Here is a 21120-nt window from a genome sequence, read left to right on the forward strand (position 1 = left end):
TTTAATTTTTCACATTTTTAATTGTATCTTCGCTCCTATTAGTCGCAGCGTGATGGTTTATAGCCTTCCTCGATGAATGGTCTATTGAACACAAAAATAATTTTTCAATTTGGACCAGTAGTTCCTGAGATTAGCGCGTTCAAATAAACAAACTCTTCAGCTTTATATATTAGTATAGAAGTATAGATATAAAAATTCATGTAAACCAAAGGTGACCAACAAAAAGTATATATCCGTCGCAAGAAAAGTAAACTACAATAAAAGAAGCAACGTCACAATATTCTAGCAAACAAACAAACAAACAAACAAACTCTTCAGCTTTATATTTTAGTATAGATTATAGATTATAATTAAAACAAAAATGCAAATGCAAATAAGCAACCACCACGTCATTAAAACTGTACAAACATTATTCAAATCAAACAAACAAATTAAAGCAAATCAACGGACCGCGTCAAAACAAAAATGGCGTCTAACGGCTCTTATACTCGGGCGCGAATTTTCCGCCATCTTACAAACCATTTGTTGGGAAACAAAGTGGCCGCGTATTTCGTTTTGTGTTGTTCGCGGTAAAATTCTCTCATTTCTAAAGTAAGAACGCAAATTTCTTGATATGCTACCAAATTGTTTGGTATTACTTAAGAAAGGGTTTCTGTTGAAATTCTCAAGCGTATCTGAATTTGATTGCGACGTGTTGTGTGAATTCTGATTACTGTTTTGTTCTCGTTTGGGAACTTTGTTTTTGTTAATTTTTTGTTATAAGTATATAAAATAGTTAGAGGTATGGATCTGAAATGATTTTAACTAAATTCAAAAAAAACTCTGAGAAAAGCAAATCTTGTACAAATATTGTACTTTATGAAGAATGGAATTTAACAAAACAGTGGGTACCTACTTAATTTTTTTTTAATAAAAGTATTTTCCTGAACTGAAAATAGCATAACTCACCACTAAGTCCTATTAAAATTGGGCTAGCCATTTCAGAAAGACACAATGATGGTAAAAAATGATGTATTTAATTGTAATACAACTTTATTTCAAATTAAAACCGCAATTAGAAATCAAATCAATCTTCTTTGTGCATTCCGAAACGGACTGCCATTGGACTGACTGTGGATCTCCTGTAGAAGTCGTATCGAACGTCGATCTTATAGACTTTTGATTCCCTTTTACCATTTAGATATCGAGTTAGCAGTTTCGGTGCCTCAGATCCAATATGCTGAAAAAAAAAATTTAATAAATCTTTGACATAACTTTGATTAAAAAAAAGCGTCGTTTAAAAATAATTCAAGTCATATTTTACTATGCGCAAAACACCCAGATTCAAAGCAAGTTTTTATGGGTCACTAAACAATCTTGCCTACGCGTCGCGAACAGTGGAATTGGCGTAGTGACTTATACCAATAGGCTATAAGTGCAGTTAGTCAATAAAATAATCCAAGTGGTTTCTTAGGTTTACGCGAATGTTAGACATTGAAATGAAACTGCTTTTACGGATTTTATCGCGGTTTAATTTTAGATTTTAGTTCCCGACGTTTCGAAACCTTTGCAGGTAAGCTTTTAAGGTAATTTTGGAGCTCATACTGCGTAGGTCGGACCACAAATAATTAATTAAAATATGAAGGTAGAACGAGCAACATCTTTTGTCAAGACGAACGCCATCTCAGTCTGCCCGTGACCATGATACCTGCAAAGGTTTCGAAACGTCGGGAACTAAAATCTAAAATTAAACCGCGATAAAATCCGTAAAAGTAGTTTCATTTCAAAATAATCCAACCCAAAATTTAATCAAGAGCGGGCTTGAAATAGTATCAAGCACATCTTCGATACACAGTACGTTTGTTACCTCTTCACACCCAAACGGCGTGACCGATTTTGATGAAATTTGGTATGGCGGTAGCTGACATCTTGGTTTAACACATTATCGAACACATACACATTGCAGCATATTATTGCAGCCGTAAATGTCACCTTGGAGAGAATAATATAAGTAGGTGAGATTTACAACAGTTTTTAATTGATACTAAAATTTACGACACAAAATGGTAACTTACATATCTTGTATCAAATTGTTTTCGCAATTGACGTTCTGAAAAATCTTGAGGTCCCCATCTAGGTTTTGGACGAAGCATGTAGTTCCAAGTCTACAACAAGGAATCATAGGTTTCATTGCTAGAATATTGTGACGTTGCTTCTTTTATTGTAGTTTACTTTTCTTGCGACGGATATATATTTTTTGTTGGTCACCTTTGGTTTACATGAATTTTTATATCTATACTTCTATACTAATATATAAAGCTGAAGAGTTTGTTTATTTGAACGCGCTAATCTCAGGAACTACTGGTCCAAATTAAAATTATTTTTGTGTTGAATAGACCATTCATCGAGGAAGGTTATAAACCATCACGCTGCGGCTAATAGGAAAATGTGAAAAAACAGGGCAGGTATAAATTATAACTTATATCTTCTACCCACGGGGACGAAGTCGCAGGCAACAGCTAGTAAACTATATGAACACTTACCATTCTATAGACCATTAGATATTTGTATGTAATATAAGCTGTGCCTCCGATGATAGGCAACGTAAACAGGCACCATGACCAATAGTAGTGCCAGACATCTGTACCGATGTTACTTTCTTCCATCTCTTGAAAAAGTGAGTCCATCATTATATAAAATTTAAACTGGAAATAGAATGATAATTGACCATTTAATACTATGTACATGAACAATAGTGTATTTTATTTCGACAGTAACTATCATGAGAATGATCCATTAAATGATTTAACGGTTTACTCACGCGTATTTATCGGGGTAGCTCGACTAGTTTTGGACCCAACCGGAGTTTTTAATCATGAGCAGAAGCGGGGGCATCGCGAATCGAACCGAAACTAGTCGGGCTACTCCGATAAATACGCGTGAGTAAACCGTTACTTCATTAAATAGTGTATTTTATGTAGAGTGAGGGTTGCAATTAGTTGGGTGATCGACGAAAGTTTGTTCTGAGTGTGCATGAGACTTGGATGTTTGTGGAATCCCCTGCGACACAAGTATATCGTGTGACACAAGAATTTCGTTTTTTCTTTTATGTGGTTTAATAGGCCTAGATCCATTTTGTGTACTTTTATTTTATCGTTCTTCGGTAATAAAAAAAAATCAGCATTTTCCGCTTTCTAAGGCTCAAACTAAGCAAAGCTTGTATTATGAGTACTACACAGCTGATACCTCTAAATACATACATAATATAAATAATAACACCCAGACACGCAACAAATGGTCATGTTCATCACACAAACATTTGTTCTGCATGGGCATCGAACCCACGAATCGGTATAGCAGTCAGGGTCATTTACCACTAGACCAAAAGGCCAATCAAATAAACATCCCCAATTGATGACTTACGATGTAGTAAACAGGTACAATACGCATGCTCAGCATTCTTAATTTGGTAGGTGCACGGCCATAAAGGAATGTGTAATCGTCTGCCAGCCTACCAACCGGATAGAACATGTAAAGAAATACTGTCTCCATCAAAGTAGCGATTCCTTTGGCGTATGTCCACAGTACGACTCTATCCTGAAAGAATAACAACAGTAATAAAGTAACATCGACTAGTAAACAATTTTTTTTGACAATAGAAACATACAACCGACGTCAAATAAAAACTAATGAGCTTCTTGATTTTAGTTTTTTTTAGGGGCCAAATTATATTAAATAAATAAATAAATTTTCCACAACCTTCGCAACAACGCCATATACTCTCAAACAAAACATACTTATATATTTCTAAAAACATACATATTATACTCCTAGATAATTTACACCCAGACACAGAACAAATGATCGGGTCAAATCAGACAAACATTTGACCCGGGTGGGAATCGAAAGCACGACCTCCGGTATAGCAGTCAGGGCCACTAACCACTAGACCAACAGGCTAGTCATATTGTACTTATTTCACGTTTCCAATCATCAAAATCGGTTCATCCACTCCTAAGTTATGTGATAACAAACAGAAAGACTTCTGTACTTATATTATAAAAATACACTAACAAAATAGGGTTTAAACCACTGCACCGATTTTCAAAATTCTTTCACCCAGATAAAGCTGTATTCTTTGGGTAGAACACAGACAGCAGGGCAGCAATGTTTGTATGAACATACAATGTTCCTCTGGGTTAAGGCAAAACAATGCCATCATGAGTCTCGGTAATCAATAAACAGTATTGCAATAAAAAAAAATAAGCAGTACCTAAATATATTTTTCGACCAAAAACAACACTTTTGAGAATAATATATGCTTTCGTTTATAAAATTCAGTTAATCCTTATTAAAATAAATACGTAAAGCTTTAATTTTGAGCAACTTTGCAATCCGTATCATTCCATTTCAGTGAATATCTTAGGCGATACAATCGTTACAACTTAACTCCGTAGCAAAATTATAACCACGCGATCACAAATGAAAATAAAATAATACTTACATCAACTGTGGTGAAAATAAACATTAGGATGCCACTAATGCCAAATGTTATCATACACATCCAACGTGTCAATCTTGGCCATTCATATACAATACTTTCGATAACGCAATGATATGTGATCGCCTGAAATAATAATGAAAATATATATTTATTTTTTTCAACTTTCACACAACGCCTTCTAGTCTCAAACTAAGCACGCAAAGCTTGTATTATGAGTACTAGACAACTGATAAACATACTTATATTTTTCTGAATACCCAGACACAGAACAAATGATCGTGCTCATAACACAAGCATTTGTCCCGGGTGGAAATCGAACCCACGACCTTCGGTATAGCAGTCAGGGCCACTAAACACTAGACCAACAGGAAAGTCAGTTTAAATCAATTATTTTCCTTACACATATAAGAGGTTAACAAATGTAACATATTAGAGGTTTTAATGTTTGTTAGAAAAAATATGCACTCATTTAAAAAGCTAAATTACAATAAAAGTTTATCAGAAAACGAGACAGCACTATTTAACAAAAGCATTTTATGTGTCCGCGTATCTGTAACCATTTACCCAAATCCGTTCAGGAAATTACAAACATAGATAAATTTAAGGATAGTGTTAAGATATTAGAATAAAAAAAATACTACAATGTTGCAGAATACCTAGAAGATAACTAAAGATTTAATAAAACACTGTTATATCTGCATCATCATCGGCCTAGCCTTTTGGGCATGTTGGGTTCGGCTTCCAGCAATAGGGTATTTGATTAAAAAACTATTTTGTCTGTCAGACAGATTTACAAAAAATGTTGAAAACGTATTTGCCTTTTTTAACTATTTACGATCGTGTTGGTTTTCGTTGTTTTCATGATAGATCAGGGATTACAGGAGTTGAAATAATGGGCATGGCTTTAGAGAGGGCAATCATAGAGATTTTTTTAAAGCAATAATACTACAATTAATGAGACATTAAGGTGTCAGTAGATTGCTATTTCAAAAAAACTTGTTATATGAAAATTATACCACTTACTATAACTAAATATTCAAGCACAAGGTTTATTATAAAATAAGCATTACTAAAAATATCACCCAAGTAGAATTCTGACCACATTATAGGAAATAAATAGAACCAAGGATGTTGATCTGAAAAATAAAGAAAAAATAAACCAAAATGATGGCACTAGTATGAGAGACTAAAAAAATATTTAATAAATTAAAAAAATACGAATACAGTTTTAAATTGCATTGTCATCGGGTTTAAAGCTTGCCTGAAAATTTCAGCCTACTAGCTTATCGAAAAGTGCCGCAAAATTGAGTTGCAAAAATCCCACCGGAACGACAAACAAACAAACAAACAAACAAACAAACATACCAACTAAAAAAGTGGGTTTATAAAAACGTGGGAAAAGAAATATATTCACCAACAACAAAATAAAATACACCACAAACAAAAAGCGGTATGTTATTGAATAATCATTATAACTCATTTTACACCTTTATTTTATTACATTCTGAATTGCAAATTCGTATAAAGTATTGAGAAGGCAACTAACTGAACTGATCGACCGGTATCTCCGTGTGAAGCCGTGCCTGAACATGAGCTAGCAACTTCAGCCTATGCAATCCTCTAAATATAAAGAGAATTGCGTTCGATAAAACCATTATAGCACTGTCCATTGATGGATCTATCTGTAAATGAAAAATGTTTTTAGCTCGTCCTATCCTATTTTGAAACGTGTTCATTGAGCCTACGATGCAGTGTTCAGGAACGGTAGGAGCTGAAGTCGTCCCATCGCAAACTTCAGCCCATCGGACTTTAGTATTGAGCCTCCTGAAGTTACATTCGCGCCTATTTCTATTTCAATAAAACCCCTAAAGAATTGTTGATGGAAAATTGAGGATGGGTAACATAACAATATATATTATTTATTTGACTACAATTGCATTCCACTCTTCGTATCTAAAAAAAATTAACACTTACTTCTTGATTGCTTCTAGATGTCAATACATGGACTATTGGAGGCGCAGTTATAGATTCTGATAGAAGATCGAGGTCAGTAGACTGTAAAAGTAATAAGAAGATGTAACAAATTTAACAAAAATAATATATATATACTAATATATAAAGCTGAAGAGTTTGTTTGTCTGTTTGAACGCGCTAATCTCAGGAACTACTGGTTCAAATCAAAAAATTCGTTTGTGTTGAATAGACCATTCATTGAGGAAGGTTTTAGGCTATAAACCACAATGCTGCGACCAATAGGAGCTAAGATACAATAGAAAATGTGGAAAAAACAGGGCAGATATAAATCATAACTTATATCTTCTAACCACGCGGACGAAGTCGCGGGCAACAGGTAGTATGTAAATAAAACAAGCGCATAATAATATTCATTTTTTGCTTTGGAACCAAATAATATTATGAAATTTTTAGTGTTTTATAGGTTAACGCATAATGATGGAAAATAATTTTTTCTTTACTCCCGCAAATTATAGTGAATAGAACTTGTAATAAGTTGTGTCCTCAATTTCAAATTATGGGCTGAACTAGATTATGAACACGGCCCCAATTTTCTTATTTACAACGGCCGATGTATGAATGAAATTTGAATTAAAATGACAACTTTAGTATTTTTTTAAGCATTTTTCTACACGATAATTGTAAATTCAATACGGGACGGTGTACTCAACGTCAATACAATTAACTTCCAATTATTTTCCAATAATTTCAAATTTAATCCAATTGCCATTCATGCATCCGCCATTGTAAAATAGCAGAATCGGGGCCCAGGTATGTACATATTATTTTATAAACAACAATTTTCCTCACCCACATTGCGGTTGAATGGTGCACCTCATCTACAAGGATAGGAGATATTTTATTTGATTCTTTACCATAGGCTGCCAATGCCATAAATAAGAACGTTGCTACATCAGCTGCATTAACAATCCATTGGGTATGATATATAACCTGTGAAGAAAAAACATTATAAGATACTTTATTTAGCTAAATGATAAATATATTACCTACGTTTGCCTTGACCTTTCTTCGCGACGTCATTAAATTACTAAATGGACAATTTGTGTAGTTAATTATGATTATTTTTATTTATAAAATCTTAATACCCACCTTTTCATCAGTGACATTCACTACATTAAAATGTTATCAAAATCGGTCCAGACGTTCTTATAGTTGTAAATTGCATTGTTATCGGGTTTGAAAATACCCTAAAAATTCAGGCTGCTAGCATATCGGAAAGTGACTCAAAATTGAGATAGTAAAATCCAACCGGAACGACAAACAAAGAATAAAAGTGAGTGACTAAAAACGTTGGAAAAATAAAGAGCCTTACCCACCTTCCAGAAATATTTTTCCGTTGCAAATTGTTGACATACAGTCAAGCAACCCCAGATTAATATGAACATCGAAAAATCACGAATGTACTCAGCGTGATAGACGTGCATTCTAAAAAGTCAAATATTATGAATAAAATTTAATTAAATGAAATGAAATCATTTATTCTGCAAATAGGATATTTTATCACTTTTACATGTCTTTTTTGAGAACGCTGGTGCCGACATCTCCTATCTAACTACCCTACCCTACCTTAGAAGAAATGTCGAAACAAACTCAGGGCTCGCAGTATCTTTTAAAGTCCAGACAATTTTAAAATGCGAGTAATGTGTATACGTTAAAAAAGTCAATACATAACCAGAAGCCATTAAAGATATAACCAATTGTCAACAGGCCAAGTGATACGATTTTCCTTTTTCTTTACCCTCACTTAAGTTCTAACGAAGTCGGGCAAAAATGACTTTAAACTGACTAAAAGGGTGACCAAAATAGATGGCTTAAGGCATCGTGATACTCCGTTGACGATGACAAGAGCATCAAGTCTATACTTACAGATACAGTCTATACTTAAAGATTACATCCTACAGGGTTGGAATAACTGTATTGATGTATTATAGAAACTTACAGAATTTTTAAAATTGCATGAAATAAATAACCTGATTACCTATAGTAGTCGATCTGTGCTACTTGGAAGTGATTATCCTCGTCCAATAAAAACCTAAAACCCGATACACGATAAGATTTGTTATTAAACATTTTAACAAATTCATTTAGCTCAAGACAATGCATGGTAACGTTGTGGAATTGATCATAGTACGTGGCAGGATTTGGGCACCTGAAACCATAAACATTAATAGAATTAATAAATCGAAATAACTACGTCTCTAAAAGTCACTGTATTCAAATTTTGTCAAAATCGGTCCAGCCGGTTTTTTAAAATTGTAAATTGCATTGCCATCGGGATTGAAGCTATCCTAAAAATTTCAGCCTGCTAGCTTATCGGGATTTGTCTTAAAATTTAGTTGCAAAAATACAACCCGAACGACAAACAAAAAAGTGAGTGTAAAAATCAATGAAGTTTGATCGTATTTGTCATACATTACCAACCTGCTTCAGTTTTGAATGCCTAAAAGACTGTGAAGGAACCATTTGGAACCATGACGTGTTAAAACCATGTTAAAGTCCCGGAACAAATTGAGGCAAAATGTATTCCATAGATACCTGTTCCAAGGATTTTTGAGGAGTAGTCCAGCAACGGAGTATTGCAATAGCAATACCAACGTATCAGTGGTAATCAATAAATCTAGGACTCCTGCCACGATAAATAAATACTTCAAGCCTGAAACATATCAAAATAGTATACTTAAATACACAAACATTTAAATCATATGCACAAAGACACCCAGACTCAGGACAAGATTCGTGAATCACACAAATGTTTGTTCTACGCGGGGATCGAACCCGCGACATGTGCTTATTGGGATTAGTTTGGTGTCCTCAACCACTCGGCTATCCGTGCATGATACATACCGTGGCTAACAGGTACCATTTTCGTAATAAACATATGCTCTTCTGGTGCATAGGCAGAGATGAAAAAGTGAACAAAACTATGTGGTACCGTTTTAAAAAAGGTGTTCAGTGTGTAAAACCACAGCAAACTGAAACAGAAAAAAAGTGATTTGGTTACGTTGTTATCTACCACAAGGTTAAATATAGCTTCATATGCGAGTTCGAATCCGCATTTGCTAGTCGGACTGGCGACACTGATTTTTCAAAAAGAGGTACCTAAAATATAAATAAATTTATCAAAATAATCAATAGATTTAAAAAAATCCAAAAACCCACGTTTTTTAATGTTATCAAAATCGATCCAGCCGTTTTTATAGTTGTAAATTGTACTGTCAACGGGTTAATCGGGTTAAGCTAATCGGGAAGTGTCTCAAAATTGAATTGCAAGAATCCAACCGGAACGAAAAACAAACAAGAAAAGGGAGATATAAAACGTGGGAAAATGAAACTTTACTTGTTAACATTCATATTTTGTTCAGGTATTATACTAGATTTCGACGTCGATGATGTGAAGATTCTATAATAAGCTAGCCTTTCCTTTTTCAGTGAATGTATTGCAGGCCTTCGGGACGTAGTTTCTTCCTGGAAATATAAATAATATTATGAAACAGCTGAGAAATTAAAATTTGTACGTTCGGGCTTATTGGTCAGTTTAAACTATCCAGGGTATCGTTTAAACGTATAAACATTCATTGAAAATGACATTGACATTTATTGATTGAAATGTTCAGTGAAGTAGCTACACACGAAGAGTAGAATATTAATCATACAAAAAAAAACAAAATTATTATTTACAAAATCTATCGATTAGTTTTTTCGGTTTACCCGAAATCAATTCCAAGCCAAAAATTTATGATAAGAGAAGTGCTAGAAGTTGTTAAATTAAAACTGGACTCGACATGGTGGGTTTTGTACAAAAGGAAAAAAAAAACAAGTTTTTAAAACGTTTGAGTTTGAGGTGTTAATTTTAATGTATTAATAAGTAGAATGAAAGAAATAAGGAAATATAATCATCATTCCCCTGCCCTTATCCCAATTATTTTATTTGGGGTCGGCGCAACATGTCATTTTCTTCCATACCTTCCTATCGGCCGTCATCTCACAAGAAACACTCTTTACAGCCATATCGTCTTTCACACAATCCATCCATCGTTTCTTTGGTCGTCCTCTTCCTCTATATCCATCCACATCCATGCTTAACGCCTTCCTTACCACATGATTTTCATTCCTCCGCATAACATGCCCATACCATGACAGCCGGTTACCACGTAGTTTCTCTGTAACCGGTGCCACTTTCAAACTTCCCTCTTACCACACATTCCTCTTAACATTCTCATCTCTGCTGCATGCAATTGTCTATCATTCATCCCTTTTGTCGCCCAGCACTCTGATCCATACAAGACAGCAGGTCTGACAATGGTCTTATAGATCCATTAGAAATAAGGAAATATAATATCGAAAATGAAGCCACGGAAACATAAAATCGGGATAAAACTATTTGTGTACCAAATTTCGTCTAAATCCGTTCAGTTGTTTTTGCGTCAAAGAGGATCAAACGTCTAGACAAACTTTCGCTTTTACAATATTAGTAGGACTTACCTTTTGGACAATATGTAGGTGAAATCTAGGATCTTTATAGTGGATCTTTTCCGTAATCGCTGTTTTACTGGGAGCTGTCAGTTGGAATCTGGTTTCTTCAACTTCAGTTTCCATGATTAGGTTTCAGTTATAGAAAATATCTAACTCCTAAATCCAGTCAATCCGTATTCTTTGATATGATTCTGCAAGCAAAAAGATGGTATCAATAGGAAGAACCATAGAAGCAAATGTTTTGTTTGTATGTCTTAATAATAAGACGAGTATTGCTATATACTATGAACCGATACACTAGTTCGCCTCATACGTGAAATGACTTTGATTAGCTCATGTCCCGGAACGAATATAAAACATAAACACTAGTTCGATTCGCGATCCCACCACCGCTTTGGTTCATGATTAAGGACTGGACCCCGATTCTGCTATTTACAATGGCCGCTGAATAATGGTAAAAAAGTAAGAAAATTGGCTTTAATTAACACTTTCTGTATTCCCTTAATAATTTTTTCTTTACTATAGGAAATTCAGTACGGGACAGCACACTCAAAGTCAATACAGTGAATTTCCAATTATTGTGTTGGCAAAATACTTAAAAGAATAGGAGTTCTTTCTAATTTAATCCCATTGTCATTCATTCATCGGCCCTTGTAAATAGCAGAATCGGGGTCCTGATTGGATCCAAAACTCGAGCAATCCCTATAGATACACGTGAGTATTAAATACATAGTTATGAATCCAAATCACAAATTTTGTTAAAATAATATAAGAATACACAACTCACAAAATCCATGTAGTTGTTACAAATATTAATAATATATAATTCCCACTTTATAACAAGCACGTGGAAACTAAATTCACTATAAACAAAATAAACTCGATTTAAAATTAATATTCATTTAACAATAAAGCACTCAAAACGCATCCATATAAAATTATTGTAATCACGCAAAAGTATAATGCTATGAAACAATTTCAATACAATGACAGTTGACATTTAAGACATCATAAGAGTAATTGGAAAGTTCGTTTTATTTCTGTTAACAAAGAGGTTATTAATAATAATAATCATAACAATTTTCGTGAAGGCAATTAAAAATATTTACCTACGAGTATTTATCGCGATCGCTCGACTAGTTTCGGAATTTACCGGGAATCGAACCAAACTTGACGTGAAGGCATCAAGCTAACATTCACATTAAATACACAGATCGAATATCCCTTAAAGTTGTAGAAGAATCAAATTACTATCTTTCTATGCCAACCCACTCAAAGCATTCTGTCGTTCATGAAGCAAAATTTCGGCACATTGTCGACACTATATTTTTTAATAAATATCAAATCAAATTTATACGATAAAAATATTTTTAATAAATTGACAATCTTTTACTCATATTCCTACAGGTTTTGTAGGGAATCGTCACTTGACCAGGATCTTACCAACTAAACTGTTCTATAGCTTACTAAGCTCGTTTTTAAGTGTCTAGTAATAGTGCTACATTCACTGGGGAGCTAAAATTGCAGTTCACTCTCCCATCGCATTCAAGGTAAACCTGCACTGATTAAATAATACAATATTAAGTTTATTCGTAGTCCACCCCAAACCTCTTATTTTCGTATTCTATATCTATGTTTCCAAATACCTACTCTCGTATGAACACAAACGAAACCTATGTCCAATATAGCGAACAATCTTAAATCTTCGCCAACCCCGCTGAACCAAGGCGTTGGACCAAGGATATCCAATAAAGTAACTGTGAATTGTCCACCATATTTCATTATAGTGTCGTATCAGCGCTGGCGCCTTGAAAATCGAAATGGACACGGATATTGTACGGATCTGGATGATTTATTTTAAAACATCTCGGTGTTTTATCATGGATTTAGTTGTTAAGGAATGTCTTTTGAAATAGCTTAGACTTGTATGAATTAGATACAGTCATTTCGTATTATACACTAGCGACCCTCGCACGGGTGCGATGATAATAATACACTAAAGAATTCTGTACATACTGATAATTTTCCTGTCCATCCAAAGGTTGTCTGGAAGATATCGCTTTTAGCGATAAGACCGCCATTGTACCCTAACATTGTATGTATTAAGTACACTGCTGTAATTCCATGGTGTACAATAAAGAATATTCTAATCGAATCTAATCTTATCTAATCTAATCTAAAGACTTTAATTAACGGTCTTTATTTTGATAAGGATTCATTCAAAGCAACATCGAAATGAGCGTTGCTGAAGAAAAAAATAGTAACGAAAACAATAACGGTTTTATTACTATATAAGTGTATAAATAAGCGTGAGAAAAAAGTTTATTTAATACATACTAAAAGACTCTTACACAAATGAGCTAAATTCTAGTGTAGCGAGGGATTCACAAAAATTCAAGACACATTTTATCACATGCATGAGGATGGATCACACAAATGCTACTATACAATACTACGCGATGATCGAAACCGCGACACGTCACTCACAGTGGATCAGGCATTGCGGCCTTTACTACACAGCTATCCGTGGTAGTGAAGTATGAATCAGCCCAAGAAAGCAGCATTTTGATATTGTGCAGTTTAGGATATCTCTAGGCGTTAATATTCTTTGCTCATCAGTACACTTATCCGGTTCATTACTATCCTGCGAAAACTGTTCAGAATGTTTAACATTTCCAGTAAGTTTAGTTTAGTTTAGGCCACACCTCTAAACTGCCACACGTTTTCTAACGTTTATTAAACCAATACAAAAATAGTTGCTATTCAACTCTGGTGCCGGTAGTGAATCAATGCGATGCAGTGCAACCGTTGTTTATAGGCTAGGGGATACAGAAAAGTATGGAGATGGCTAATTTCAGGAAGACTAAGAACAAGAAGAATGACTTTGATTTTATAATGGACTCTCGGCAAATGTGTACACGTGAAGCAATAGTTTTGGCATGGTGTTCTAAACTGGTGATTATTAAATGATGTAAGGGATTACTCGGTTTCGGACCCAACCGGAATCCTTAATCACGAGCAGACGCGGCGGCATCGTTACTACCAAAATAAACTGGTGATGTCACTAAAAACAATTTCTTGAACGAATCTCAAACCTCCGCGATATAGAAATAGACATTTATAAGCTGGTATTAGATTTATTTATGTACTTAGAGAGGCATGCAATAAGTTTTCTGATTGACTTTCTCAATTTTACAATACCTTGTTTACATTTAATCGGAATAACAACCGTTCCTCCAGCCACTTATAAAATGTTCAAAAAAATGTTTGAGATTACAGTTTACTTTTAGATTTTTTTATATATATTTCGTTATCTTCACACATAAATATACCTCCATGGCTTTCCTATACCAAAACAAGTGAGACCCAAAATATTCAGAATACTGTTTCAGCACTGTTTTATTACTAGACAAAGCGAACAGGTGTAATGAATATTGCGATGTTCAGATCAAAAACCTCTGCAGAATGCCTAAGTAGTTGATACTTAGGCATTCTGCAGGGGTTTTTCATTGGAAAGTTTAGGCATATCTTAATAATAACCTAATATATAATATTAAGGTGTGATCCGCTAGACCGATTTGAATGAGTTTTCAGGGTAAAAAGGAAACAAGGTAAAGCAACGGTTGTTACGGAATATGGATTTTTTTTTTTTTGGTACGTAACAAATGCATTTGTCACTCAACAATTATTTATTTTTAGGCTACGGAATGATGAAATAATAAGCTTTGCTTTTGGTTGACGCCCAGGATTGTTTAGATTAACAAATCATCACGGCAAAATGATGTTTATGGCGTTATATTGTCACTTAATAATAAATAAATTGTTATCTCTCAATTCATGGTGAAGAAAATCAGTTTTTTTTTATTTTTTAAGTCAATAAACTTACATAAGTACTTTTTAAATGAATCGAAATCAAAATCTGACATTATTAAAAAAAAATAAGAAGGAATAAAGAACGTTTTTTTACAGTCATATTCGTACTTGTAAATAAAAATAAATGGGACAAAAGAACAATACCGTCTCCATGCTTTTGTCTCAGGTAAGTGTGATAACAAATCCTTGAGACTGGTTGCCAGACGTTGATTGAACTGCCGCATTTATCCACCCGATTCGAACTTATTTCGTTCACATAATATCCAGTTTATTAGTTGGCGTGAAGTATTGGGCAGCCATCTTGGATCTACAATGTAATTGCAGCTTTATTGGGAACGTGATGCACATTGTATATTTTTAAGTTGTTTTTTTAAGAATTTATTAATTGTTGTTGATTCGTTAGTGTATCGTGTAAAATTAGTTAAAATAGTTTAATTCAGACAATAGTATAAGTTGTGTAAGAGTGACAAATCGAAAATGCTCCCACGGAATGAACATATAATTGGGATAAAAACTGTATTATGGTTATAAACTATCTGTCTACCAATTTTCGTGCATACATCCGTACATCCAAACTTTCGCGTTTATAATGTTAGTAGGATTGGTTGACAGCTTTAGAAAGTAAATGTTATTTACAATTATTGTTTTTTTTTCCACAATTATAAACTCCGCTAGTATCTTTCGTTTTTACAAGTTAATGTAGTATTTAGCTGACGTTTTTTAACAAATTGACAAAGCTTGATGTAAAAATATCTGTTACAGTTATGTTGTGTACTTACCTGAATGGCCTTATATTCCATTGAAATTAATAAAGAAACCGACATTTCACAAGTCGCAATCTCCCTCGCTTTTTAGTTACCACAGTTATATTTTATCTTTTCAGACCTAACTTCCTAGGCATTACAAGTATCAGATTTTAGAATCCAAACGACAACCACAATAAAGTTTTGTAAACAGCTATGTAGCATCAAAGTCCATAAACATCGTCCACGTGTACGAATTACCTCAAACTAGTTCCAATGAACTGCTGACGTCACACTCTCAAACTATACTCGGGAAAACCTCCATACCCAACTGTTCGACAGGGTCAATGCCACAGGATTTGTAAGAAAACCGCAAATCACGCCCTTAATCAAAAGCAAGTCTATTGAAAAGGAGGACTCATTATGATTCTAGTTCACAGATTTTTCGTGTATACAGCCTAAATTGAGCGGGTAATGACCTTCGATTCATATTTTAATATGAAATTTATTACATTGTCAACTCTTTGCAGACAGTTTTGGACTTTTTTGATACTATAGTGATGAGATGAGGGACATATTTTTAGGCTTATTGATGAGGGATATGATTTATTGCTGTAACTTAAATATCCATCGGTTTTAAAATACATATATTATGGTTTACAAGAAAAACGTCTTCATAATTTGGAGCTTTCTAAACTGGTGTTACAAAATAATTCTGATGTTTAACGAGAGTTTATTTAAACAAGAAAGACTTCTTATTAAAGTTAATCAGCACGATATTCATAAGTTTTTTTTTTTTGCTATACGTCGGTCAATGTTATATGCTTTTACGAAATGCCATTCCAGATAGCCATGGAATTTCTTTTACAAAAAAAAACAATACAATTAAATTATAATAACATCAAAAACGAACAAAACAATATAAATTAAGTTCATTAAATATTCAAATTCAAAATTCTGCAAGTCAAGCTGAAACTATTTATTCGAATAAGGAATGAATCATTTTCACAGTACCGTGGATCATTGTGCAGAATATAATAGTTCCAGAATGTCCCTATGCATACACTTTGAAAACTATAATGGGTTCCTCGTGACCTTTGAATGCAACAATACACCCTTTTGTATGGTGCTCAAATCGATTCGTAATGGTGTGAACGTTCTTGATACTTTTAATTTTATTTTTGTTACTCAATTTTTTGATCAGTTAAAACCCAAAGATGTAATTGTATTTCTTTATGAGGCTTTTAAATATATAACCCAATAGAAGATTGGAGGCAGAAAGGCATTTTGGTAATAAGAATATGATAATGATACAACACTAGCACAGTTAATGACATAAATCCTAACTAAACCTTAAAAATTAAATGACTAATTATGAACAAAGTTGAGAATCGCGTTTGGTATTGATGTGATTTTGATATTGCGCTTGCATCGTTTATGATTAGAGGCAGAAAGAGTTCGAAGAAAACATTGTTTTCATTTATTAATTCAAGGCACCGAAATATCACTCTTTCTAAAAAATGTACTTCAGGACCTTATTAATGATAAATAAATATCCATCAAATACCAAACACTTTTAGTCAAACTATAAAACACAAAAATCGCTTAACACTTTCAAGTAGTAAAAACACAACCAATTCCACCACACCCCGAGACAGTACTCATACGATCGAAACTTCGCGAAAAATTTAAACAAAAACCAGTGAAGTAATGCAAAAATGAGTGAGAATCGTTGGAAAAATGTTAAAGTTGTAAAACAAGACAGTATCGAAGTGAAAAATGAACCGTCTGCATCTCTTACAAAAGTTGTGACTCTTTCTAAAGAGAAAGGTGAGAAATTTAATCATAATAGCTCTCTATCTTGCAAGGCTCGATTAATCGATTGTGAATTTATCGACTCCTAGAATCGCTCGTCTCGATTTCGCGTTTCGAAGCAATTAATTGGGTAACGAATCGGATAACCTCTGTAGGTGTATACGTATACAGTCCTCACCCCAATTTATCTTCGTTACAAAAAGGTCCCAATTTGCAGACGTCTTTCGTTTATAACTATAAGTCAGTAACATTAATTTTGGCAAACGCTTTCAAGAATTTTACGAACTTATTTTTTTACATTTTCTTTAAAAATAATCTTTAAGGAGTTGTGGAAAATTTAAGGGTTTTTTGTACGTATTATAAATTTATTTTATTGATGATAGAAAATATTGTTAAAAGTTAATTATTAGTCAACTCTTATTAATATGACTCACCTAGTCCCATTTAGTACGTAATTTAATACTTCAAATTTGTCTATAAACAGCTTGTCAAGAACACAGGTAACACTGAAAACCACCATCATTTTCTCCTATTATATTACAAATAGCTTTCTAAATTGCCAAAACAAAACTTCAGAACCCAGAAAATCGCTTAACCTTGTTGTTTATAGTTTAAATTCCCAATTCGCACCATAAAGAAAGTTCCTTGGAAGTTTTTATTTTTCCCACTCTTGTGTCTCAAAAATTTCGTAGACATATTAAATAATATGGTTATTAGGTGTAATAGAAGGAACGTGACTTCGGCAGTCGAGTGTTGGTATTGACTTGATAACAGCGTCGAAATTACAAGACAAAACTAAAAGTAGAATTTCGAGAGAGATTTAAAAATGGCGGCTTTAAAATCTAAGTCCTTTGTTGACCCTGAAATGGATATGGCTGTTCCTATGCTTCTTCTAAGCGATAGCGGTGAGTTTGGTTTGAATTAGCTACTTAAAGAAGTAACGGTGTTTGAGGTTAAGAAATATTTGCGAGAAGTGTTTCTGTTCAATAGTCCGCTGAAGCGGTCAACGCTTGCGCTCTGGCTAATATAGGTCCGAGAAAAGAAGTGAAAAAGTTCAATTTGTGATTTTAATTTGAATATTAGCTGAATTGACTAACGTTATTCGAATTTATAAATTAATTTCGACGATATTAAAGTTTTATTGGTAACAAAAATCAATTTAAGTTAAACGGAATCCATTGCGGTTACAATATTTTTTTTTCATCATTTATAATTTAAAATATGTTAAAGGCTATTAATAAATTGTAAAAAAACATAAAATTACAATAATTTAATAAACGTGCATTATTTTATGGGAATAATAATAAATGTGAAGTATAAACTTCGATCACATTCGGCATTTGTTTTTGTCGGCAAACAAATAAACAAACAAGTTTATTTGTTCTCAGAAGTAAAGTTGGATCAGCTTGCCTTCCCCATATCTTACCAAACGTTTGGAACTTTCAAAACTGTTGCGTAATCTGTTAAGAACTCTTATAGTTTATTGTAAACAGGTCATGCATATTTGCAGAAAAGAAGAAGATTCTGTTGCAAAATATTTGATTTAAATAGACATGTCAACAATATAAAAATACTGTATGGTTAATTTTATACCAGTGTGTTAAGAGACACATCAACTCAAATAAATATAAGTGATATAGTGCAAATCAAGTATAATATTGGCCTTTAAGTATTTAGTCTAGATTAGAATCGTACCTCAAAAGCAATTTGAAGATTTAGTAATCGAAAATTTTAAAAGTGAGATGTAGGTAGTACTAGAAAGTAAACAACCGATTAATTAAGTCTTGCAAGAAACAGAAGAAGAAAAAACAAGAGAGTTGCATTGGACGGATTTATTTTTCACTTTTTCTTTTAACATTTTTTCAATATTCAAAGAGTTTTTAATCTGTTACTTGCGACACTCTTGTTTTACCTTCTTTATTTCAATAATAAAATAACCTTTATTTATAACTATACTGGAAAGATGCTAGATAAATTAAATAAATGTAACGGTTTTACATGATGGTCGCAGGTTACAGAATAAAAACTAATAATATAATAAAATTAAAAACATAAATCTGTACGTTTAAAATTAGATTTTTAAGGACTTTCTGATGTGGAAGTGAGTTTTATAATAGCATGCATATGAACTTAAACACAAAAAATATGTCAAATGTTATAAAAAAAACTTCGACCCGCCCCGCCGCGCTAAGTCCGAAAATAAACGAGCTATCAATGATGATGAATGTCTGTAAAGCGTTATAAAATAAATATTATGGTTATAAAAAAGTGAAAGTAAATGAAAGATCATTATTAATTCGAAAACAAATCATGCACACGTAAATCAAGTGGATGTGTGCAAAACTGAAGGCATACTTTGCGGTACGAACCAATTACAAATCATTCTAATTTTAAATGTCTACATCGGTCAAACATTCTTGATATTTGTCTTAAAGTCAACATGCCAAAGTAGTATGCTCGATAGTAATATTTTATTTTGAAAATATTTTTATTCATTATCTTGTAATTTTAAAGTCAGGTTACCTACATTGTATGTATTTGCAAAAAAACTATACAGTACTTGCAAAAAAAGGTTTGTATAGTTCAATTTATAGAACCAATATTTCTCCTTACCTCTATCGAAATCTGAGATGGTTTTGTCCCATTGAATTCATCTGGACATCGTAAATATGCAGTAATTACAAGAAATAATAACTATAATATTCAACCATAGCTATAGTTTTGTTCTAAACAATTTAATCTGTTAAAACGATACAAATAATCAGACACTCTTCAACAGTAGCACAATACTAATTACTGCTGATAAACGTACAACAGAAACAGTAAATTCACAACCATGTAAAGTATCAATGACACACGGTCGGACTACAAAGCCATCACTGTCAAAAGCCTAGCAGCGATAAGCGAGCGATGCAGGTGTTCACTTTACATACAAAATCAGGCTATTATTAATCACATACATACATACATACATGCACACTACATATGATAGTGAACGGTTTCATTCTATTTGTATGCTTGTTACCTAAACGTTGCAAATAATCTAACGCTGGAATTATACGTTTGTAAATTAGAGAATGTTTAAACGAAATAATACCACATTTTGTTTGCTGAACATCATTAGTATTTTATGATGCTCGTTTTTTATAGTATGATTATTCTAGCCGCAACTTAGTTCTAGAATATATTTATTTAGCCATTAATATCGCTGATCAAAAGATCAAATTGTATAGTCTTTCTTATCAACAGCATTTACATAACTATGAAAAATAATTAGGATAAAATATTTTTCTCTTCTCTCTTTTTTATATATCAAAATGAATTGCAGATTTTTAGTCTCGTTAAAACTTGAGAACGGCTGAACCGTTTCAATTTGGCTTTTTTAGATCTTGAAATATTCGTAGTAGTCAAGGAAAAGTTTAAACGGTGAGAAAATATGGAAAGTTGTCTGCATTGTTATCATCGACTACTGATACGTAAATTACTGGGACAGCAAGTAACATATAAAACAACACTTAAATACATTACGAATACACCTGAAAACTTTCAAAAACCTACTTCCCAGTTCTTGAGCTTTTCTCACCTTGAATTCGAACACAACGACACACAGATTACGAGTCACACGATAAGCAACGATATAGAGCCCACTCATCCGGTTAATGTAAATTGTAATTTGCATAAGCAGCGCTTGACGCGAGT

At 33.3% G+C, this 21120-nt stretch overlaps 1 protein-coding gene across 2 annotated transcripts; it reads right to left on the bottom strand.

The window, feature by feature from the left end:
- Positions 1–994: 994 nt before the first annotated feature.
- LOC113492987 lies at positions 995–20380 on the bottom strand. 2 transcript variants are annotated; one of them, XM_026870745.1, is made up of 16 exons: positions 20035–20380; positions 11000–11181; positions 9855–9982; positions 9362–9489; positions 9053–9170; positions 8496–8666; positions 7834–7942; positions 7307–7447; positions 6458–6538; positions 6030–6165; positions 5507–5619; positions 4484–4606; positions 3403–3576; positions 2523–2684; positions 2055–2144; positions 995–1219 (listed from the first exon to the last, which is right to left on the bottom strand). In XM_026870745.1, the coding sequence occupies exons 2-16, from the start codon at positions 11111–11113 to the stop codon at positions 1067–1069; spliced, it is 1941 nt and encodes a 646-aa protein (XP_026726546.1). In that variant the 5' UTR covers positions 11114–11181; positions 20035–20380; the 3' UTR covers positions 995–1066. The 2 variants fall into 2 exon arrangements, with proteins under 2 accessions (XP_026726546.1, XP_026726545.1); XM_026870744.1 differs by lacking the exon at positions 20035–20380 and having other exon boundaries at positions 11000–11404.
- Between the last annotated feature and the right edge of the window lie 740 nt (positions 20381–21120).

Source organism: Trichoplusia ni, chromosome 4, assembly GCF_003590095.1.
Source record: "Trichoplusia ni isolate ovarian cell line Hi5 chromosome 4, tn1, whole genome shotgun sequence".
In the NCBI taxonomy this organism is placed as follows: Eukaryota; Metazoa; Arthropoda; class Insecta; order Lepidoptera; family Noctuidae; genus Trichoplusia; species Trichoplusia ni.

Excerpts from the sequence above, each read along its gene's own strand:
- LOC113492987 (XM_026870745.1), bottom strand. The coding sequence starts at position 11,113 with ATGGAAACTGAAGTTGAAGAAACCAGATTCCAACTGACAGCTCCCAGT. Across the intron at positions 4,607-5,506 it reads TGCTTGAATATTTAGTTATA|GCGATCACATATCATTGCGT; the intron begins GTAAGTGGTATA and ends TTATTATTTCAG. Across the intron at positions 2,145-2,522 it reads ATCTAATGGTCTATAGAATG|ACTTGGAACTACATGCTTCG; the intron begins GTAAGTGTTCAT and ends TCCTTGTTGTAG.